Source organism: Diabrotica virgifera, chromosome 3, assembly GCF_917563875.1.
Source record: "Diabrotica virgifera virgifera chromosome 3, PGI_DIABVI_V3a".
NCBI lineage: Eukaryota > Metazoa > Arthropoda > Insecta > Coleoptera > Chrysomelidae > Diabrotica > Diabrotica virgifera.
The window spans coordinates 177,122,910-177,148,754 of record NC_065445.1 but is presented as its reverse complement, the minus strand read 5'-3'; the positions used below and the strand labels follow the sequence as shown (position 1 = coordinate 177,148,754).

The 25,845-nt window shown below is 33.7% G+C and overlaps 1 protein-coding gene across 5 annotated transcripts in view; it reads left to right on the top strand.

The window, feature by feature from the left end:
• The window catches only part of LOC126881413 (zinc finger protein 664-like), a 99,928-nt gene that overhangs the window by 20,494 nt on the left and 53,589 nt on the right, over window positions 1-25,845 (top strand). For 2 of the 5 annotated variants that reach the window (XM_050645682.1, XM_050645681.1), the window contains exon 2: window positions 13,392-13,493. In XM_050645682.1, the coding sequence (XP_050501639.1) occupies window positions 13,392-13,493 (102 nt within the window). Of the gene's footprint in view, window positions 1-13,391; window positions 16,530-24,374; window positions 24,481-25,845 lie in introns of those variants that run through there. The other 3 variants (XM_050645680.1, XM_050645683.1, XM_050645678.1) reach the window with 3 other exon arrangements.

Below are 25,845 nucleotides of genomic sequence, written 5' to 3'. Positions count from 1 at the left end.
CATCCAAACAAACCTGAATGGAATTTGCCACTCCTGCTAACGTGATATGTTTTCTGTTACTCGTTTTATATTAAATCATATTACATGTGTAATGAAAATAAAGTCGTGTTTTCTAACGATAAATATTTTGAAATAGGTAAAGTTATTAGATTTTATTATTAGAGTATTTAATATTCTTCTTATTATAGCATTGTATGTGTGTGTTTAAGTATTAATTATATTGGTCACCTTAATGTTGTTCTGAAGCTATTTTCTTGTGGCATTTTTACAATTTTAACTATTTATAGTGGGAAATAAGCGACAATATTATAAAAAAATTATTTTTATTAACGTTTCGACGCCCAAATCGGGTGCCGTTGTCAAAATACAAAATACTACTAACATAAACAAAAATGTTGTTGCTTAGTAAAAAAATTCTTCTAATAATTTATTTAATTTGACTCATTTATATCGGCAATTCAGATACATATGATACATTTTAAAGTAGAAGACTTTAAAATGATATTGCCAATATTTATGAGTTGCGTTCCTGGGACGACTTTACTAAAAGATAGTTCATTCGATTACATGAAATCAACCCCAACTCAAGAATATCCGTCACAAAATAATCATAGCATGTGATCTGTCTTTAAAAAGACAACCACATGCAACGGTGACATTAAAATTCTCGCGTTAGAGATCTCATAGTAAATCACGAGGGAAAATCAGGAAAAACCTCGTGATACTATCCCGACATCGTAAATATTTGGTCTTACATTTAATTTACTCTCAAAATTAATACCAAATTCTGACTTTACTATAATTTTGTTTAAATTATAAATAATATCAATAATACATGGATATATAAGTAATACTAAAATATAAAACAATATGTACTATGTCATGTAGTGATTTCAGTGCTCTAGCAGAAGATTCCTTTACTTCTTGCGCTAGTAGCATCCTGTCTATTAGTTTAAACAATATCATCCTCGGGTTTTCATATCTTTCCTTTAACATGTTCCATGCCACTTCGTAGTTGGCCTCGGATATGTGTAAGTGTTGTATCATTCTGTTGGCTTCCCCTCTTACTTGAGTTTTTAGGTACTGCATTTTTTCTGCGTTCGACAATTGGTCGTTTTCATGTATTACTTTAGTAAACAGATCGTGGAAAGTTCTCCACGTTTCATATCTTCCTTCATATACAGGGATTTTTACCTGCGGTAATGTCACACCATCTCTTCTCTGTGTGCTGTCTGGCCGTTGCATCCCAGGCCGTATTTTCTTTAAAGTTTCCCTGACTTTCCTCCTTAGCTGATTTATTCTCTCTACTTCTTCACTGTCTAAAACGTCTAGCTCCTCATTTACTGTTGCTTCGATGACGAGTGTATTTATTTTCTCCATGTGTTCTTTTAACTCTGCTTGCAGTTCTTCATCGTACTGCAAGTCTTGCTCATATTCTTGTAATAATTTCTCGATTTTTTGTTTTCTTATCTGTATCTCCTTTACTTTTGTTGTCTTTCCTCTTTTCAAGTTTCTTCCATATTCTTCCAATAGGGTTTTTCCCTCAATATATGTCTTAAAGACCTGATCGTAGTATTTTGTTTCGAAGTATTTGTCTTTCGTTATTCCACTCTCTAGTAATTTCTCGTGGTTATGCAAAAATCTTGTCCAATAATCCTCCAACCTATCCTGACGCTCTTTAATATATTGTTGATTCTTTCGAGATCCAGGGTCCCTCTTAAGAGACGATACTTGTTTACAGATCTCTGATCCGATCTCTACCTGCTTGCTGTGTACAGCTTCCATGTTAAAATTTACCTACTTTTATTCAGTAGTAAGTGTTTTTATTGTATTTTTAAAATGTTGTTTATATTTTCAATTACTATGATTCACGTTTCTTGCAATAATATGATGAGGGAATTTTATTCCGTTTTACCATGCTGACACTTAATTTTACTGTAGGTCAGTTAAAAATATAGGTGAATGTTGTATAATATTATGTTACACAAATATAAATTGAAAACTCTTGGCTACGATGTTTAATTAAATTATGCAATATGAATGAACTACAAACGCAATATGTACCTATTAAAGTATACGTTTTTTCTTTATCAAATTTTTAAATAAAATAAATATTTAATAAATATTTTTAGAGATAAATACCGTTTATTAGTATTATATAGGAAAAAAACATATATCTATGTATAAGTTAAATAGTTTGGGTTTAAATGAAAAGTATTTCGGTATATGATACGTAAAAGTTAAAAAAATATTAACTAATTCAAAAACTTACGGTTTTTTTTTTCTTTGAGCGTTGAGTCGCTCTTCTGGTTGTGGATTCTGCTCTGGATGCTCTCGGGCTCTCCTGGCTCTCCTGATTCTGGTTTCTGATCTGGAAGCTGTCCGGCTCTCCCGATTCTGGTTTCTGATCTGGAAGCTGTCCGGCTCTCCCGATTCTGGTTTCTGATCTGGAAGCTGTCCGGCTCTCCTGCTTCTGGTTTCTGATCTGGAAGCTGTACGGCTCTCCTGCTTCTGGTTTCTGATCTGGAAGCTGTCCGGCTCTCCCGATTCTGGTTTCTGATCTGGAACCTGTCCGGCTCTCCTGCTTCTGGTTTCTGATCTGGAAGCTGTCCGGCTCTCCTGCTTCTGGTTTCTGATCTGGAAGCTGTCCGGCTCTCCTGCTTCTGGTTTCTGATCTGGAAGCTGTCCGGCTCTCCCGATTCTGGTTTCTGATCTGGAACCTGTCCGGCTCTCCTGCTTCTGGTTTCTGATCTGGAAGCTGTCCGGCTCTCCTGATTCTGGTTTCTGATCTGGAAGCTGTCCGGCTCTCCTGCTTCTGGTTTCTGATCTGGAAGCTGTCCGGCTCTCCTGCTTCTGTTCTCCCGGGCCTAGCGTCGTCTATCTGCTACTGGGTTTGTTTAGTGTGGACTGTAGTTGTAGGTTTGTCGAATCTCGTTTCTACCTCGATATCTCCTTTTTTCTCGATAAGGACCATGTATAATCCCCACACTCTAACACAACCCGTATCCGGGAGTCCTTAAGTGACTCGAAGGAGTAAGTTTATAGGCACATGTTGCTTGGTGGAGCTGATTCTTGTCCGGCTCGAAGGACCATGTATAATCCCTAGGGCTCAGTGGAGAACGTTGTTCAGATAGAATGGAAACACCAATAGCGATAAAAGTATTTATTTATAGAACCGACACTAGGGTATTTTACCCCGGGAGAACTTTGAATACTGACTTGTTACTGGTACGCGTTTAGTTGAAGACTGTTGAAGACTCTATTTGAAGTTACATCTTGACTGCTTGAGTTGATTCTTGAGAATGATTCTAAATGTGTATACTTTCTCAGCGGTGGCACTTAGCATTGGTGTCAAGCCACGCGCTGAGTATATTTACAAATATTGAGAACAAAGAAATATATTTGATCATCAAATTAAATAATGCAATTGCCCGAATTATTGTTTACAATTTACAATTCGTGAACTAAATTAGAAACCCGTACATGTATTATACCATAACAAATTGGTTCATGTCATATACGGGGTGATAAAAATATACTGTTCAATATCGAATATGAATAATGAATGTTTGATATTGGACACTTCGCGACAGTCTTTGAGAACCAAGACTGGCCAGGAGGCTTGGTAACTATATGTTTATAAAATTTTCCTTTTGGACTGTTACTGTACATTTCTCTTCATTCTGCTAGTATTATGGGTTTTACGTGGCAGGCAATTTCACTGTGGGGACACTTATATCTTAAAAGCTCTCCTGTTCTACTTCCTTTCTTAGCATCTTCGTCCACTTCTTCATTCTCTTTTATTCCACAATGTCCTTTAATCCAAACTAATGATACATTGAATTTTCTTGTTTGTAATTCATGAAGTTTAATAATTATATTGGTCAAAATATAATTACTACTGACTTGGTGGATATTTTTTATTTTCCACCAAGTCAATAGTAATTATATTTTGACCCAATATAATTATTAAACTTCATTACTCATAACTTATGAGAGTTAGATAGACTTTTATGAAGGAAAAGAGTCTACAAAGAAAAAAAGTCTGTGTGATGTACCTCTCGCTATTTAAAGAGCCTCCACGTAGACACTAAATTCGTACTTACTCTCAAGGAAATTCCACCCCAAAACATTACAGTGCTTCCATTAAACTAACTCGTCTCTCGTATATTGCACTGTGCATACCACTTACCTGGTCCACAAATAATCCTTATAGGTTGTAAGAAGCCGTTGAGCATCTTCTCTTTGGTTTAGTTTAGACTGTTGGAATTGTTTTTCTATTTCTATCGATTCTCTGATTTCACGTTTTCTTTTGATTTCTATGTTAGTTAACATCTTCGGTTGGTTCAGGTTTTTTGTATGTCGTTTATTTGCAACATGGTGTGCAAGGGATGACGTAGTTTCTCTCCTTTATATGGCGTTTCAGTGTTCTTCTCATCTCACATAGATTCTTCGGTTGGTCTGTCCAATGTACGACTTTCACATGGAATCTCGTATGCTTTTTCTCATGAGGATCTTTCAGTGCGTCACAGTTTTTCGGTTTCTTTCTAACGCATTAAATTGCATGTGACAGAAAAAAACGCACGTCGGTGATTACATTTCGTCGGTGACATTTATAACATTTATTCTAGTTGTCAATAGATGGCGCTAAATTGAAAAAAAAATATTTACGAATTATATAATATATCTACGAATATAATCTGTACAATTTATAAGACTGTACAAATCAAAGAAAATACCATTTTATAAATGCAATAAACACAATTGATTTGTTTTTAGGCCAAATTCTAAATAAAACGTGACAACTGTCAGAGTTAACTAAAATGTCATGTCACTAAAATGTATATTATCACGGACTTACCTTTTTTTTTATCATTTGTGACGCACTGAAAAATGCTCATGAAAAGAAGCATATACTCCTTGATTTTCTAACGATATTTTATTTTTTGTTGTTGGCAAAATAGTTAAGATCTTTCTGTCTGCGTTAAATATGGTTTCTATTTTATGTTTCCCAGCACTCTCCCTATTTTCTCCGTTGTACCCTTCACATATGGCAGAATGGTTTTGCCAATCGGTTTTTTGTCTTCTGTTCTTCGAGAATTTTGAGCTTTTTCGCTTTTTCAATGGAATATGTTGAGAAGCCGTCTCGTCTTAACACTGTTTTCACATTATGCATTTATTCATTTTGATGTTCTTGGTCTGTCAGTCTTTCGGATCTTGTAATCAAAGTTTTAATGACTGAATGTAATTGTGCAGGATGGTGATGTGAAAGAGCATGTAGATATCTGTCGGTATGTGTCGGTTTCGGTTACACCGTATGACCTATGTGTCCGTCTTGTTTCTTTATTATTAACACATCTAAGAATGATATTTGATCGTTTTCTTTCAGTTCAACACATCTAAGAATGATATTTGATCGTTTTCTTTCAGTTCCATAGTAAACTGAATTTTTTGGTGGATATTTTTGATGTGTTCTGAAAATGCCTTTAATTTTTCTTCTTCGTAGGTCCAGATGACAACAGTGTAATCCACGTATCTAAGCTAAAGTTTGGGTTTGTATTCAGCTGTTTCTGTTGACCGCTGTTCTATTTCTTGCATAAACAAGTTCGCTATTTCAAGAAGAAAATAAAAAAGTAAGACATTGAAGGTCGAACCCCGTCTTCTTCTTGTTTTCTCAAAATATCATTTTAAGCGATTTTATAGTGATTTGGTATTTATTTAAACACATTTTTGGTAACGGTTACATTTTTGGTAACAAATTTGCATTTTTTATTGTGAAGGATCAATGGAAAAAATAATGTTTTAATAGAAGAGACTCAAAAATGTCATTATTAGGCATTATTACAATTTTTTTTATTCAAAACAAGTTTTTGATTAATTTTAGTGTAGAAAACGTTAAAATACATTACATTTTCCTCCATTCCCAAAATACATGTCCTTCGATTTGGCTGAAAATTTGCACACAGATAGCCAAAACACAGAACTTCAAGTGGTTAAAAGAATTTGTGTAGTTTTACAATACAAGAAAAGTTACATATAATAATATCAGAGTTCATATTATACAGGGTGAGTCACCACTAACGCGACGGAAGATTATAGCCAAATGGTAAAAGATTTGAAAAAAAAATTTAGTTAGTGGTTTGTAAGTTGATAAAATCTACATTTTAAAATTATTTTGAAATATACAGGGTGTCTCAATAAATGGCGGCGTATCAAAGTTATATTTTTTCTTATGGAACCCCCTGTATTTTATTGCATTTTTTAATTGTCCGCAAACAAATAAGATAGTTTCATAAGGCTTCCCTATACCTATGTACAGAGTGTTCTGAGTTATGTTGACTTTTCTTAAAATGTAAAGTTTTAAAAGAAGACTTATTCTCAAGTTATTTAAGAAATTACAAAAAAATACTTTTACATCTAAATAGTTGGATATTGGTTGAATGTATTCCATGATTGATTATTACACATTTATTTACAGGGTGTTCAACATTTACAGTTTCACTATTGGATTATGTGTCATCATGTGATGCTTATTTGCGTATTGTATACAGACCAATCTACCTACTTTTCATAATAATGGTCTAGAAAATAGACATAATTTTCATTTCATTATGATACAGTAAACAAACATTTATTTCGTACAGTTTAAAAATCGAGAGTGCATAAATATTATTTTTAAAATCGATTTACCGTTTAAGAAAATTGTAAATTACACAAAAACTATGACTCCTAGTTATGGAACATCCCTATAGTTTCCATTCGAAAGAGGAACCTGTGTTTAGTATAATAATTTATTAACATACATGGTGTTTTATTTAAAATAAGCATCATATGACACATTAAATAATCCAATAATAAAACTGTAAATTTTGAGCACCCTGTAAATAAATGTGTAATATAATCAATCATGGAATACATTAATTATAAAATAATTACCAGACCGTACTGTCATAAAATGACAATGTCATACAATGCCATTAATTAATTACATCTTTTGTTTTAAAATCGATTTACAGATTAAGAATTTTAATAATTGTAAATTACGCAAAAACTATGACACCTAGGTAACCATTCGAAAGAGGTAGAGTTGTTTAGTATAATTATTTATTAATATACATGGTGTTCCATTTAAAATAAGAATCATATGACACATTGAATAATCTAATAATAAAACTGTAAATTTTGAACACCCTGTAAATAAATGTGTAACAATTAATCATGAAATACATTCAACCAATATCCAAATATTTAGATGTAAAAGTATTTTTTTTATAATTTCTTAAATAACTTGAGAATAAGCCTTCTTTTAAAACTTTACATTTTAAGAGAAGTCAACATAACTCAGAACACTCTGTACATAGGTTAGGAAAGCCTTATGAAACTAGACCTTATTTTTTGCGGACAATTAAAAATGCAATAAAATACAGACTGTTCCATAAGAAAAAATATAACTTTGATACGCCGCCATTTATTGGGACACCCCGTATATTTCAAAATAATTTTAAAGTGTAGATTTTATCAACTTACAAAACACTAATTATAATTTTTTTCAAATCTTTTACCATTTCGCTGTAATCTTCCGTCGCGTTAGTGGTGACTCACCCTGTATAGTCCACTCTGGTTAGCATTTGATCTTGCATGCCGAGCTACCCAAAATTTTATTTCTATAATCATTAGGGAGGTCAATACTAGTCTAAATTTAAAATCGCGAATGACTTCCGCCGTTGCGTTAGCCGCCATCTTGACTTTAAAAGAAGAACCGTTTTTTCTCAATATCTCGGCCATTTTTAACTTTTCGACAAAAAGTGTAGGGGCTGAAATTGTTGAAAATGTGATTTTCTATAATTTTTTTGATTATAATTTTTTTGTGCCGCCAATATTCTCCGACTTAACGGGGAAATAGTGACAGAGCATAATTATTGAATTATCTCGTTTATTATTAGTTATAGAACAAAATGTACGTATACAAAAATGGAGAGAATTAAATTTTATACAATTTTGATCTCAGGTAGTATGTATGAGGTTAACCCAATAACCTTGACCATGATTTTCAAACGCAGACGTATTCATTCTATTCAGCGTTGCAGTTAGAAACATGGGTTCCCGCTCGAATAAGAACGCGTGACCTTGGCATGACCTTGAAGGTCAAGGTCAAAGTAAAGGTCGCCATTGGATAGCCAGGAAAAAGTCCTAGAATTCTATACTAAATTTACAATCAAGATGCAGTAGAAGTAAACAAACCAAGACACGTTAAATGCTACTAGGAGCACTCCCGAATAATAATTTACAATGTTAGGTAAACTTTGGAAATCATGATTTGGGATTTATAATGTAACTATATACATTGTAAATTAGGATTCGGGAGTGCTCCTAGTAGCATTTAACGTGTCTTGGTTTGTTTATTTCTACTGCATCTTGATTGTAAATTTAGTATAGTACTTTTCTTTGATCCTAACCTCTACATGTTGCTAGATAACCAGTAACTCCGGGAATTGGAATACCGTGTTAATCTTATAATTTTCCGAGTTTGTGCCTCTATATCTTGAAAATCTTCCATCAGATTGAGATCTGCCCATGAGAATTTTTCATCAGGATGCTCCAAAGAGTATCTTTCCAAAGTATGAACTAAATCCACTGGGATCTAATTTCCATAAGATTTGTGCGGGGTACTTTAATATTATTTTGACTAAATTGGAATGGTAAAAAATAAAAGATACTAAATTATTCGAAATTTTATAAACAAAATGGAATATTTTAAAAATGAAAAACTCTAACCCATTCTATTCATTGTATCTATGTAGTTTTTCAATAGGTACTTATAGTTTTTACGCAATTCGATATTACTTAGCAAAAACTTTTTATTTTCATCCAGTGGCGGTACTAGACCAAAAAAACTGGGGGGGGGGGGGCAAGTCCCAATAGATTTTGAGTGACCGGAAAAGTGATTATAGTACATAAGTCCTGTAAAAACAGGGGGGGGGGCACTGTTTTCATCCTTTTCAAAGAAATTCCTGTATGTTTGTGCGTTGTACTTATTTTCAAATATTTGTCTTAAAATGTATAAAAACAACTCTCTATTTTTTGCCTTTTGATTAATACTACAATTCTATGTATAACAAACTAATGATGTGTGAATGGGAGTTTTCAAAAACTAATAATATTTATGCTTTTTTGGAAGATTAAACATATTTTTACTATTATTTTAATAGTAATCTTATAAATTGTAAATTAATTAATTTCAAATTCACATTTTATAGACTTATAGAATCTTAATACAACCCTGTACAATGATATAAATATCAGGTTTCACGTGTTCTGTGCATGTATTTGTTGACATGCTAGTTTTCTTTAACCTTTAACTACACGCGCTGGCGTATTTTGTACGCCAGATATAAGAATTCTACTACAAATATATTTAAAAATTTAATATTTGACCTTGTCTATCTTTCTAACCTATCACTGGAATGTGCTTTACAATTTGGTTTTAGTTTCGTTATAATTGGCGTTCTGGAAAGATCGTAATTTACAGTTTATTATTTGTTATTTCCGGTGGTGGGCAATGTACGCCACGATTATATTAATATAAGTAGTAATATAAGTACATATTTCAATAATTGTTTTTAGTCATTATGGCACAAAATATATTTTTCTTTATAAACAATACTTTTTCTCCTGTAAAAAATCACATTTCAAAAAAATTTTTATTAGTAATTTTATTTATCATGGAATCCAGTTATTCCATGATTCCAGTTATAAATCCCAATTGGCTTACTGAGAATTAACTCCAAGTATTCACTAATCTGAATAAGGTTTATAACAAACAACTAAGTGTATTTTTTCAAAAAAAAAACAAACCTGCTGTTTTTAAGTGCATTTTCTTGTGGCGTATAAAGTACGCCACGCGTGCAGTTATGTTATAACTTGATGCGCGGGTAGTTAAAGGTTAAACGAGCACCACACTCTCGGAAAAGTTGACCGAAGTCCAAGTACCCATCACTACACACTCGTTCAACTTCGCGAGGAACACATTCAAGCGGTGCGATACCGACTTTGATCCCTTTGACTTGGACGCGCGAAACCGACAGATAGCGGAAGTAGAACGAAGCGAGGAAAAGTTGCAAGAAGTGACTGTGTACACTCTCGTACTTGCTTAACTTCGATCAACTTCGCCGAAAGTGTGGTGCTCGCTTTAAAGTGAATATAGTAATACTCACGGACAAAAAATTGGCTTATAACATGTGAAGTGAAATTTTTTTGCTGCTATTCTTAACTCGCAGTGTCATAGGAATATGATTTCTTTTCCGAATGCGATATTTTATATTTATAATGTCATATAAATGCTCTATCAGATTTAAATCTGATATTGACTAATGGTAATCATTTAATTTTTAAATTGAACCCCATCAAGGTCAGTACTTACTATTCTAGCGACGTAAAGACCGACATTTTCGTGCATTAGAACGAATCTATCATATCCAGTATGGCTGGCAAATGCCTAAACATGATCTTTTATGGTTTTAATTTATATGTCATTTATTAAAGTTGCCACAGAGATTGCGTTGTATACCTTCAGTTTTATTTCTTTATCTTTTTATTCCTTTCCAAATATTGTTTTATTTAGTGCATATTGTCCTTTTCATGAGCATTTTTCAGTGCGTAACAAATGATAGGAAAAAGGCTAAGTCCGTGATAATACACATTTATGACATTTATTCTAACATGACATTTTAGTTAAATCTGACAGTTGTCACATTTTATTTTCAATTTGGAATAAAAACAAATCAAATGTGTTTCTTGCATTTATAAAATGGTATTTTCTTTGATTTGTATAGTCTTATAAATTATACAGATTATATTTGTAATATTATTATCTAATTAAAAAAAGATATTTTTTTTATTATCGCGCCATCTATCGACAACTAGAATAACTAGAATAAATGTTGTAAATGTCTGTAATCAAGGACGTGCCTTTTTTTCTGTCACATACAATTTAATGCGTTAGAAAGAAATCGAAAAACTGTGACGCACTGAAAGATGATCATGAGAAAAAGAATACCACTCTTATTTGTCTACTCGATTGTCTCTATACACTTTTCTTGCCTGCTGTTCTCTCTCCTCATTTTGTTGGTTACTTGCCTCGAATTTTTCTTTATAGTGCTTATTCCATATGGTTAGTATGTCTCGTATGTTTGTTTTCAATTCATTTCGCTCATTTCTAATTCCTCTTATTTGTTTCCTTTTAGTTCCTTTCATGTTTCTTATTTTATTCCAAAACTGTTTATTGTTATTCCCAAAACCTTCGTTCAATTCTTCACCGAATTCCTTCCAACTCTTCTTCTTCGCATCTTTTACTAGTTCTTTCAATATATTTCTCTGTCTTCTGTATTCGTCTCTGTCTTGCTCTTCATTTGTGTTTATGTATCGCTTCCACATTTCTTTCTTCTTTTTTACAGCTTGCTTTATTTCCTTATTCCACCATCCAGTTCTTTTATTATTCTTACCATTCTTTCTTATTCCACATACTTGTTTTGCAGTGTTCCATAACGTGTCTCTCAATTTTTTCCATCTCTCTTCCATATTCCATATTTCCTCATTGTTTTCATACTGTTCTAGTATTTTATCTGTCTCTCTTTTTGTTTAATATCCTTATTTCCATATTTTTCATCTTATGTATTGCTATTCTTGTATATTGAGGACTCTCTATTATTTCCATTAGTTTCATGTTTATCTCTGCTGTCACTAGTCTGTGTTGGGGACCGAGTTCGGCTTCGTTCACTATTTTTATATTTTGTATCGTTAGTTCTGCAGAATAAGAAATGAAGATATTAGACAAAGACTGAAACAGGAATCGATAATAACCACGATACAAAAAAGAAAATTAAAATGGTATGGACACATTAACAGAATGGACCAGGGAAGACTACCAAAGCAGGTGATGGAATCGAAAAGATATGGTAAAAGAAGGAAAGGGAGGCCAAGGAAGAGATGGATCGATCAGATTATAGAAATTGGACAGGAAAAAGGAAAAACACATCAACAAATGAAATAGTTAGCAAAGGACCGCAAGAAATGGAAGAGATGGATAGAATATGAATAAAACCTCCGACGCCCCTGAGGGGCATAAGGAGTTTCGAGAAAGAAGAAGAAGAATTTATATGCCAGTTTTCATCCGCTCAATCAACTCCACAAATTTGGTATGTCCTTTCCAAGAAATATCACTCCATAGCACTATGCCGCCACCGCTAAAATTAACGCTCTGTATGAGGTTGCATCTGCCATACTACTAACCATATGGAATATGGAAGCGAGATTGAGAAATCTTCGTCTACAGAAGAGTTGGCGAACAGTATGCCAGTTGTAACCTCATACAGAGCGTTAGTTTTGGTGGAGGCGGGATAGTGCTATGGAGTGGTATTTCTTGGAAAGGACATACTAAACTTGTGGAGGTGATTGGGTGAACGACAATTGACATTTACATTAAAAACATTATAGAAGATCATGTTCAGCCATTTGCCATTCATATTGGATATGATAGGTTCGTCCTAATGCACGTTTTAATGTCGCTAGAATAGTGGGTACTTACCTTGATGAGATTCAGTTTAAAAATTATGTGGCTACCTTTTAGTCCATATCAGATTTAAATCCGATAGAGCAGTTATATGACACTATAAAACATCGTTTTCGAAAAAGAAATCCTATTCTTATGACACTGGCGGACTAAGGATTGCAGCACAAAAAATTTCAAAATTGAAAGAAATCCTTTGTAAAAGGTATACATTTTTTTTTATTAAAATCCCTTAAAAGGGCTACATCACAACAAAACGTTTTCGATTTTTATAAAAAATCATCATCAGTGTTCGATAAACTGGATGCTAGCTGAGCCACAAAAGAAAAATATCCGGGTAAAAACCCTTTACATATAATATAGATGCCTTAAAAGTGCATACTTCAATAAAAAGCCCTGTGATGGTCACATGGCAACCAGGATAATGCCCTAAGGTAATGTATTGAGATTTCCCAACACGTGGGATCCAAATTGAGTTGATTACATTTCAATGACTTAATGGCAACTGAAATGTTGAAAAAGTCATTGAAAGCATTGAAAATGCATTTTCTCATGCACAACAATTCTTGCCGGAGATCAATTTAGTTCACAAAATTGCCTGAGACTCTCTCGAATCGAATGCAAAAAGTTGCATGACGATTTATCTTACTGCACAAAATGTCTAGGCTTAATGCTTCGTTGCCTTGCCTAGTTACCTAGTACCTAGGTTTTACAATGGCTTGTTCTTTAATTCTTAAATAGTGTTTGAAGATACTGATAACTTCTTTTAATTTTTTAATTCTTTTTTTGTTTTCCTTTATCTTCTCTATATTTTGTTTTTTTTTAGAATTTCCCCAAGAGAAGAACACTTTGGAAATTATAAAAACAATAGACATACAGCTTTCGAATCTACTTGCTCAAGAAAAAACATTAAAAAGTGAAATTTGTGGTAAGCGGTTTGTTAGAAAAGAATACTTAAATCAACATTTGGATATTCACAGCGCAGAAAAACCTTATAAGTGTGAAATTTGTTTTAGGCAATTTAGTCAAGATGGAAATTTGAAAAAGCATTTAAGGGTACACTCTAGAGAAAAACCTTACAAGTGTGAAATTTGTTCTAAGCGATTTACTCGTAATGCAAAATTGATAAAGCATTTAAGGATACATACTGGAGAAAATCCTCACAAGTGTGAAATTTGTTTTAAACAACTTAGTGAAGCAGGAACTTTAAAAAAGCATTTACAAATACACAGGGAACAGCAATACCAGTGTGAAATTTGTTCTAAGAAATTTAGTGAAGCAAGAACTTTGGAAAGTCATTTGAGAATACACACTAGAGAGAAACCTTACAAGTGTGAAATTTGTTCTAAGCAATTTAGTCGAAATGACTATTTGAAAAATCATTTGAGAATACACACTGGCGAAAAGCCTTACAAATGCGAAATCTGTTCCAAGCAATTTAGTCAAGCAATTTATTTGAAAAACCATTTGATAGTACACACTGGAGAGAAGCCTTACAAGTGTAAAATTTGTTCTAAGCAATTTTTCCACCATGCAAGTTTGAAAAAGCATTTAATAATTCACACTGGCGAAAAGCCTTACAAGTGTGAAATTTGTTCCAAGCAATTTAGTCAAGCAATTCATTTGAAAAACCATTTGAGAGTACACACTGGAGAGAAGCCTTACAAGTGTGAAATTTGTTCTAAGCAATTTAGTGAAGCAGGCAGTTTGAAAAAGCATTTAAGAACGCACACTGGCGAAAAGCCTTAGTAGTGCGAAATTTGTTCTACGCAATTTAGTGAAGCAGGCCATTTGAAAACGCGTATAAGACTACACACCGAAGATAAAGCATTGTGAAATTCGTTTTAACCCTTTGAGTGCTTTTAAAATTTCGATAACAAAGCCACGAGGTTTGCATTTTTTTAGATATTTAAATTTTGACTCATTTTATTGTAAAGACGTCTATTATTGTTATTAGAGAAATACAAAATTAATGTCATAAAGACAGTGACGTGTTTAAACGTCATCAGCCTCCCGTAATAGGGAACTTACAAATTTTTTTTATTACATAATAATGTTAACGTTTTGTTTAAAAATGAGATTTCCAAAATTTCACGCTTCAAAATCTCAATAACAACTTAGAAGTCCAAATTTAAATGCTCTGTGTATTTAAAATGGTTCAAAAGACCTGAGACGTCACATAATGATACTTTCTTTATGTTGATGGTTATAATATGTACTTCCATTTTAACTTTTCCCATACATGAAATTATTCACGAATTACTTTTTATGCTAGGTTCTTTTTTACTCAGAGAAAGTAGTATCGCAAAATTAGTCCGCTTGTCCATAGAAATCACAATAAGTCAAACAAGGATAAACAAATTGGTATGTCGCTGATATCTTGTTTACTATTAATTTTGACATTTATAATTTTAAGTGACAGTGATAGCGGATTTATTGGTTGTTATATGAATAGGGCTTTTCATTCACAGTCATTTGTTTCGAGCTTCTGTCAGATATCGATACATTTTTGGCAAAGTAACGTAAGTGACATTTTTGAAAATCATATTTTTCCATTAAACTAACGCTATTATTGTTCAGAAGGCACTGCCAAAGTGTAGTAAGCCTATACATATATTATGTTTAAAGTAATTCTAGCCTTACTACATTTTGGCAGTACCTTCTAAACAATAATAGTGTTAGTTTAATGGAAAAACATGATTTTCGCCAAAAATGTCACTTACGTTACTTTGCCAAAAATGTATCGATATTGTATAATCCGTGTGTATTAATATTATACACGGATTATACGACATTTGACAGAAGCTCGAAACAAATGACAATCGATGAAAAGCCCTATTTATTGTTTATTTTTGGTTTTTCAAGTTATTTAACTTTTAGTTTAGGAAAGTTGTAATTTTTATTTTCAAACATAATTATTATTAGAACGACTAACTACTATTCTCTCTTAATTCGATTACTTTCGGTAAGTACCTATTTATTCTTTAAGGAAAAGTGATAAGTAATATTTATGAGTGTGGCTATAGTTCTGTCGAATGAAAACTTATTTGTTTATTTTCGAGATTACTGTTTACTTACCTTTTGGTTTTTCAATTAAATTCATTTATTACCATTCTATATTTATCAGCATCTATATTTATACCAGTAATACTCGGTATGTTGTTCAAGATGTTTAATAATGTTGAGTCGATCAATTCCCTTAATAGTGAAAAAAAGATTAAAGAATTCAATAAAATAACTTTATAAAATAACTCCACCGGGATAATATCCATTTCCCAATTATTACCACTGACACTGACAGTTCGTACGTATACGCTCTGAGCTTCGCTGGTGTCGCTCCTAGCGGACTACTAATTCAACTTTCACCGGTAATTTTTAAATTTATTATTTAATTGTTATCGCTTAATATTTACAACACAAAAATTAATTAAATTGTAATCGATTTTTTTAAGATTTTGCTAATCATTTTGACATTCTATTGATAAAATATGAATTTCTTACTTCGGATACTTTCACAATTATCGTCTAGATGGCGCTAAGATTAATAGATTAATTTATAATTACATATTACGGAACATTAAAAAAACTTAAATTCATTATAATAAAACGTAAGTATATTTAAGGTAAAAATATATACCACAGCTTTGACCAACTAATATTTTTTATAATTAATGTTTTTAATTTTAAATTAATCACTTTGCCATTTATGTCAAATTTCCGGTAAAGGTTTACATACTTGTCACTACTGGCGCTCGCGAATTTGTAAATATCCCCTCTACGTACGAGCTCACAGCGTATAGGTAATATAATACACGTGAAACGTACGTTTCAACTAATTTTTTGATTTAACTTGTTTAAAAATGAATCGTGACACATGGTAAAAGTTAGAGTGGAAGAACAATATTTATATTTTAATGACATTTATTGTACATATATCATTGTAATATATATACCAGTTTGTTGAGATTAGAGTTTGATACAGTTTTTGAAGGAGAGGCAAGAAGGTTTACAGTAAAAAGGCTATACGGGAACGGGCGCAATTTGACTCTTTTTTACATGTAAATCTCCATAAGAAAATCTAAGGCCCATTCTGGTCATTTTTGACGCTTTGTAGTGGAGGCGCGAAGGCTCGTTGGATCGTGACGTGTGAGGCATCGTTGGAAATAGGAGGGGGTAACGAAGACGTTAACACAAAAACAAACACAAAGACATTACCAAAAGGGCACTGTATCGTACCTCCGTATCTATTGGTCGGATCGTGACATGTGAGGCATCGTTGGAACGGGGAGGGGGTAACGAAGACGTTACATTCCGGTCAATATTATCTTACTTCGCAAAGTATGAAATCGCTAAAACCAATGCTGGTCATTGTTGTCTCGTTATGATAACACAAAAAATAATCTCAAAGTAAGAAATCGCTAAGGTCTATTATGGTCATTATTGTCTCTGTGTGGGGGTGGGGGATGGGGGGAAGGGGCGATGGCTCGTCCGATCGTAACGTAAGATGGCTAGTTGGAACGGTGAGGGTGTAATGAATACGTTAACATAAAATCAAACGCAAAGACAGTGCCAAAACGGCATTAGAGCATATCTCCGTTGTTATTGGTCCGATTACTATGGGTAAGAGGTTAAACGAAAGAGGAGGGGTAGCGAATACGCTAACACAGAAACAAACGCAAAGACATAGCCAAAACGACATTCCGTTGATATTAGTCCGAGTACTACATATAAGATATTACACGAAAGAGGAGGGGTAACGAATACGCTAACATAGAAATAAACGCAAAGACATAACCAAAACGGCATTCCGTTGTTATTAGTCCGAGTACTACATATTAAACAAAAGAGGAGGGGGCAGCGAATACGTTAACACAAAAAACAAACGCAAAAACATTACCAAAAGAGCACTATAGAGGTCTCGGTGGAAAGAGGAGGGCGTAATAACAATAAATACGCATTTATAGTTCGACCAAGTTATCGCAACGGCCGTTATGACACTGTACCATATATGTATCTTTTGAATTGATAAGCGGAAGTCGATGTATGACCCATAAAATTAAAGGATTTTGAATGACGAATTACGTTGTGATGTCTGTTTTAACACAATGTTGCGTATATGACCTCATTTCTTTATTTCTTAGTATATTTTATTATACCTATACATTATTTCTATGCGCGGCGTGATAGTATTCTATACCCTTATACATATATTACATTCCGTTTACGGATGGTTTGAAGGTAATAATTAGCATATAACTATATGTCCCATGTTGCTCACTACAGCAATTATTTTACTATAAAAGTATATTACCAACTCACAAAACATACTATTATCTGCCTTGTAGTACATAAAATACAGTCTGCAACTTGCAATACCATTTTTGTAATTGACGATTTTCATTAGGTTTGTTCCAACACGACCGAGAACCGTCACGAAACGGTAACGCTCCTGCGCAGTAAAGAAAATCCGTTCCAACAAAAGGGAGAGGGAGAGAGAGAGGGAGAGGGAGAGAGAATACTAGACATATATGTGCTAGATGGCTTGGACATAGTTCCAGGTTGTAGCCGGTAGGGGGCATACTACTAGGTGATATTACCTCATCCCCATTAATTTGACTCGTTAAAATAGGCTCAATAGCAACGAAGATAGCTCTTTTGGCAATGTTGTCATGTTTGTTTCTTCTCTGTTAGCCAATCGCCATTCATTCAATTTCTCTTATGCTTATGAAGCAACGAAGTTGAGCTATACCCTGTTAGCAATATTGTCATGTTTGTTTTTTCTCTGTAGCAATGTTGTCATGATTGTTTTTTTCTCTGTTAGCCAACTACCATTCATTCGACGTCTCTGATGCTTATGAAGCAACGAATATGCGATATAATGCCCTTTTAACAATGCTGTCTTGTTTGTTTTTTCTGTTAGCCAATTACCATTCATTCGATGTCTCTGATGCTTATGAAGCAACGAAAATTCGATATAATGCCCTTTTAGCAATGTTGTCATGTTTGTTTATTCTCTGTTAGCCAATCTCCATTCACTTGATCTCTCTTATGCTAAATTCGGATCAATAGGGCTTTTCATCGATTGTCATTTGTTTCGAGCTTCTGTCATGTGTCACATAATATTAATATATCTATGTCATACGTCTTTGGTTTGTATCATTGGTTATATCAATAACGTATGACGTAGATATATTAATATTATGTGACACATGACAGAAGCTCGAAACAAATGACTGTGAATAAAAAGCCCTATAGCAACGAAGATACGATATAGTGTCCTTTTGGCAATGTCTATGTGTGTTTGTTTTTTGTATCAAGATGTTCATCGCCTCTCCTCCCTCGAGATATGCGATAATGCCATTTTGACAATGCCTTTGCGTTTGTTTTTTGTGTTAACGTCTTCGTTACCCCCATCGCGTTTTAACGAGCCTTCTTACACGACGATCGGTCCAATAACAACGGAGATATGCTGTAATGCCCTTTTGGCAATGTCTTTGCGTTTGTTTTTGGCGCTATCATATTCATTACCCTCTTCCCTTTCGTTTAATATCTTATATGAAGTATTCGGAACCTCTGACATATCGTCGGCTTACTGCCAAAACCAACCAACTCCATTTTTAGAAGTTTTGAGAAATCTACCTTTTACACTTTAATTTGAAATGAAAAATCGTCTGAATTTAAATAATGATTTAATAATTGAAAAATATGACAAAAATATTTTTCAGTTATTAAATAATTTTTTTAAATTCAGTCGATTTTCAATTTCAAATTAAAGTTTAAAAGGTAGATTTCCCAAAACTTTTAAAATGGAGTTGGTTGGTTTTGGCAGTAAGCCGACGATATAGTACTCGGACCAATAGCAGTGTTTGTGACCTCATAAAAGTTTTGTGGGGATTTCGTTCCATTAAACCCCTCCAAACTTTAGTGCCCGTTCCAATCAAGTTATTATTGTTGTCCCATTAGCTAAACACAACGTTTTTAAAACTTTTTTGCCTCTTATTATTTTTTCGATGAGCCAGTTTTTATCGAAATGCGTCTTCGTTTTAATGTGTGTACATAAAAATGGGGGTTTTGTTCCTAACACACCAGATGTTTGTGTACATTCCAATTAAATTATATTGTGGTAGGTACCATTAGTTCGACAGAGTGTTTTTAAAACTTTTTTGTTTCTTTGTATTTTTCGATAAGCCAGCATTTATCAAGATATGGCTTCTTTTTTAATATGTTTCAAAATATACCTGAAAATGTGTGTACATTTTAGGTCTTACCAGGTCCCTATAATCTTATTTACATACATTATATTTACATACCTGTACTTAATCATTTACAAACATTTTTTTGATTTTACAAATGTTCAAAAAATCTCGATAAAACCTGGCTTATCGAAAAAGTACTAAGAGGCAAAAAAGTTTTACAAACAGCGTATTTAACTAATGGTACCACAATAATAATTTAATTGGAACATACAAAAAAGTTTGGGGGGGGGGTTCTTTTTTATGTGCATAGTTGTACCCAAGGTAAGTTAGGTTCAATCGAAGTATTTTTGGTCCCAGAATATGTAATTTAATTTATGACCTGCCTTTTTGTTACACCCTGTATATTTCAAAATTATATATTTTTTAACGCAGATTATTTACATCATTAATGGCCATGTGGAAATTAGAAATAGAACCAACCTGCCTCTTGGCAGATTGAAAATTTAATTAAGCGAAAAGTAATGTAAATTTTTTAAGTACATATTTTCTTTCTATTTTTTGACAGCAGTAAAATGTACCTCTTTTGAATTAAATAAATAACATACATTGTTCTTTTTGTGTCAATTAATCTAATTAAAAAAAAATTTAGCGCCCTGTATAAATAATTATATTAGTGTTTATATTACCGAATAGAGAATTAAATATCCTTTCAAATGAGCTATCAGTCGACCCCAATTCTCATTTCAAAAATATTATCGATTACGTCATCACGCCCAGATGAATGGCGTCACTATTATAATATTTATTTCAAAAAATCGTAATTTAAAAATTAAAATCGACCTGTTTCAGAATGTATTTTCAAAATCGCCTGTTCAGGAAACAATGAATTTATTCCAACCTTTACGTCCTCACTGTATATTAAAAACAAAATGGACGAAAATCGAATAGGTAACTAAACAAATGCTAAATTAGTAAACCGAGAGGAGAAAGAAGTGTAGGGCGGCCATTGCAAAGATTTCGCGAAATTTGACGGATTAGAAGATGAAAATTGGTATATAATTATTGAATAATTATTGTAAAGAAACCATAAAGAGACACACTATCAGTCAAGAGACTGTCAGAACTCGAAGTCGATTTTAGGTTCTGTGGTTTTTTTAATTAGTTATATAGCAATATTATATTTATATAGTGTGGAATGCCCTTATGGAATAAAATGATTCCTGTTCTTGCTTCAAAAATTATAAAAAACGTTGAGATTCGTCTATTTCAGGTATATTATTAGTACATTTACTAACGGTAAAATATTGCAAAGTCTGTAAACCTGCACAGCTAACATATCAAAGAAAAAAAGTGATATTGTGCCGATATATGCTTTTGCCATGGGGGTGAGAACCACCCCTTCTCGGGGGTGAAAAACTATACGTTCAAAATAAGTTCCGGAAATAGATAAAACGACTAGTTCTATACAACTTTCATTCTATAGCGTTTTTTCGCTAAGTTAATAGTTTTCGAGTTACTTGCGAGTGAATATGTTGATATTTCTACAACAAAAAAACACGTTTTTGGACGTTTTTTCGCAAATAACTCAATAAGTAAGTGTTTTATCGAAAAGAATGCTCCTAGCAAAAATATAGCTCATAAAACAGTGAAAACAACGATGTATGCATGAGCTCTCTAGACCCAGTAGAAGAAGAGTTGCAGCTAATGAAAATTGGTTCATGCTGGCCAAATTCCAAATGAAATATTTCAACGTGAAATAACTCAAGAATCAAGCACTTTTTGGGAAAACCTGTTACAACTGTTTTAAAGCGTTTAAAAAAATGTTGAATGGGTTGCATATGTGAGCTTATTTTAAATGAAGTAAACGAAAGACGTACTCACAATCATTTTATTATCACTTAGACGACCGGTTTCGATCTCTACAATATTCAGATCATCTTCAGGTCAGCGTTACAAGTGATTAAATGATGCCGTTGCAAGGGATCATTTGTAAGGTCACCAGTAACATGATTTCAAATCCAAATTATGCTAGCAGGATAATCAGGTAAAGGCATATTTCCTCTGTAATTCTCCAGGTCCGATTTTAGAGATGTATTAGGATGCTTGATCTCCATTCTTGTGGTATTATGTTTTGTTCTATTATTTTTTTAATTAGTTTTAATAGTTGTTTGGTAAGATCTTGTCCTTCGTACTTTAGGAGTTCGATATTCTGTCCTCTCCTGGTGATTTTTTAATTTCCTTAATGCTTCCTTTATCTCTGCTTGTTCAATTATTATTTCTAAATATTGAAAGTTGAAACACCTAAATATTTATTCTTTTTGTAGCAATGCTCCGGTAAAATATTGCTAATTATAATCAAAGTTATGTGATGATATTATACTCGAAAAATGCTGAACACTACTCTGCATAATAAGATACTCCATCATTAACGGACCACGGAGAATTAAAGGGGTGATACACACGCGAGTAAGTACGCGAACTTATGGCTCGCGACCTTTTTCGCGCGTGTATCACCTCAAGTACGCGTACTTTAAGTCCGCCGAGTAAGTACGCCGTCGATCCAACAAGTTTGAAATCTTACTCGTAACCCGTACGTGTATCACTTCCACGAGCCTCGAGCCATCATGTTATTGCGTTTAAAGGTACACTTATATTTTCACTAATTAAGCAAATTGCCTAGAAATAATTCAATCATTTATTGTTGAAAGGAGACAAGTTACGTTTTATAAGTTTTGAGAAAACCGTATAACACTATTTTAAGCTATACTAAATTATTTTTGATTATTAACCTTAAAGCTAATTAGTAAACCTAATTATTTATAGGCTGTTTTATCCTCCTGATGAAAATATTACCATCCGAGGACAGTTTCTAAATTTTTTGCTAAACACACTTCTCACAGCAGGCTACGATAGGATCCATGCATAAGTAACATTTGCAAAGTGTGCAAAATATCTGGTTTTTCTTTTCGTGCAGTGTTTGAAATGCCTTTTACCTGGTGGTTGGATAAGGTCGGTTTTGTGTAGGCATTCCAGAGTATGTATTTCATAACAGCTAATCGAATATGAGAAAGTCATTCTGAGGATGCAGTCCTAATTTGAAAATAACTTTCTACTAGGTCTATTATAATTTTTTAATAAATAGTTGTCTTCGTTGTTTAGTATATTCACTATTAGGGTTATTAGGTAAATGTTTATACTGGCGATATTTAGAACCCCATAAAAAAAATTACAAGTAGCCACCGCTTAATATTTCTAGACAAATTATAAGGTGACGCCATTTTATGTACCTACAATATCTACTCCACATTTGATATCATTATAGAATAAAATCATCTCTGGCGTGTTGCTAATTTCGTCTATTTAGTCTGCTGTATCAGTGTAATGAAATGATGAAACCAGTAATACATTTCTATTCTTTTTGGATACATGATAATCTTCCTTATCTCCACGTAACTCTCTAACTAAATTCACATGTGATAAACGCTCTCTTTGCGTAAGCCAGTGCTATACCCACACTTTTCGATTTTGTCTTTTTTTATTAGTATTTAAAATATAATATGATAAAATTCCTAAATAGCACAAAGCATCTTCTCTCGACGACATTGCAATGAGTTATGAGTAAGTCGGCCGTGACCGACGGCGACCGCGATCTACCGCGTACTTTAAGTCTGCCGTGTATCACCGACGGCGAGCCGAGTAAGTCCGCGATCTTTAAACCCGCGTACTTAAAGATTGCATGTGTATCACGCGCTTGAGGAGTGACATTATTTATTGATTTCGAAGGTAACAAAACGTGTCGGAGTCATAATTAATATGACAAAAAGGACGCCTATATATCAGCGCCCAACGTAGCTAAAAAAATATGAAAATATGATTTAAGTTCATAAAATTAAGTAATAACAATAAGCTTCATAACATAAACGGAAAAATAAGAATTTTTTTAAATATGTATGTACAAGTGAAGTGAACAAGGTAGAAACGCTAGGAATATAATGTACTGTTATGATTTACTTTTTATTACTTTAATATAAATTAATCTTTATTTGATTACTCCAATTAATTATTTAATCAATTATCCAATTGTCGCAAATCATACAAAAAAATTAAGAAAAAATCTCAGGGTGCCAAAAAAATATCTAAATTATCTTATGTTATACTTATCTTCTCTCGTGGTTTCAGTATCTCTTAGTTGGTTCTAATCGGGAAAAAATATTAGGAAAAGGAATTAAATAGAAATATAAAATAAGCATACAGAATTGTCTTTTATTATCAAAATCAATACTCTAAAAATCGATCAAATTTAAAACCTGTGGACACAGCTGTCCGAATGAAATTTTTACCACTTAAATTTATTCTAGTTAAAAAAAACAATTTTTCGGTTTGTTCCCGATGACTTTGTAATGATAGGCTGACGCACCGAACAAGCATCGACACTCGGAACCGTGCGATTCTCTCAAATCGCGCAGGTGCCCTCTCAACTCGAGACGAGACGCACGGTGTACCGAAGTGAGGTAATGTGCGACTCGTAATTCAACGGAGGCAAGCGTAGTGAGCGAGCCCCGATAGATATAATATATTTGAATACCGCCGTTAATTTTGTTCTTCTGTTACAGACGCCCATCCGGAGGAGGACTTCGCTGGGACGAGATAGAATATTAAATTATTATTTTGCGTTATATTGTTTATAATTTAGAATTAATAGATTTGCTTTGTTTTCAACCTGTGTTTTACTGAGTCTGTCGTCCTGAAAGAACTACCTGTTACAAATTTGGCGCCCGAGCAAAAGTCGAAATATACGCAAGTAAACGTCGTTATTCGACGCCCAGATAATAACAAAAATGCCGACAGATAAAGACACAGAACCAGTATCAGGTGCCACGACGGGTACGTCATGGATAAATCGTCTTTCCAAAGAGGAATTACAGCGCGACGCCGAAAGGTGCGGATTGGATTCCAAAGGAACCATCGACGAGTTAAGGTTAAGACTCAGAACCTTTTATAAGGATCGCGGGGAAGCGACAGGAACAATCCCAAAAATCAATACTTCCAAGGAAGCCGAACCAGACACACTGACCCAAGAAATTTCATTAATCAGAAACCAATTACAAGACTTAACAATGACAAAACAAATGAGGCAATCAGATTTTCTAAATCAAGTGCGGAGGTGGAACACACACTTCGACAAGAAACATTCGGATGCAGTAGACTTCATAGAAAGGATAGATGAATTAAGCCTAGCCTACGAGGTCGATAAGCAAGATCTGCTAAAAGCATTACCAGAATTGTTAGGAGACCACGCATTGTTATGGTACCGAAACAACAACAGAAATTGGGATTCATGGACGGACTTCATCAAAGATTTTAAGAAAGCTTTTTATCCCAGAGAATATTTGCTACGGCTAGAGCAAATCAGAAACAGGAAGCAAAGGAAAACGAACCAGTGGATAGATATATCACGGATATTCAAACATTGATCAGACGAGAGGGATCTTTTTCAAGAAACCAAGAACTCGACAGGATATATAAAAATATGCTGCCAGAATATAAGCTTTATGCTCGCCGCCGGGATTTCGAAAACTTATCTGGATTGCAAGAATTGGCCCAAGAATACGAAACTTTGGAAGACGAAAGGACCCGAGAAAATCAAAATTTTCACGGAAATTGGAGACGTACAGACCCTGCAGAATACGATGCCAAAAGGACATGCTTCCGGTGCAAGATGACAGGTCACTTCCGTAGGAATTGTAAAAACCCATGGAAAAAGTTTTGTTCGCGATGCGGCAAAGAAGGGGTCTACAGCAGTGACTGCTGTTTCAGACGTCAGGGAAACGAATAACAGACTGGAGAAACAAGGAGTCGTCCCAGTCTGAGGAGCAAGATTCGAGTCCGCTCGTTCTAGCCGTTACACAACAAGCAAGCAACGACATGCGACTATTCGCATCACTGAAAATCGGACAAAATTCCTACAAAGCATTAATTGACACAGGGACCACCAAAAACCGCCGGAGATAGAATAGCGCAGATATTCAAACACTCCATACATAGCTATAACGGAAGAACTAGACTAGCAAACGGATCTTCAAT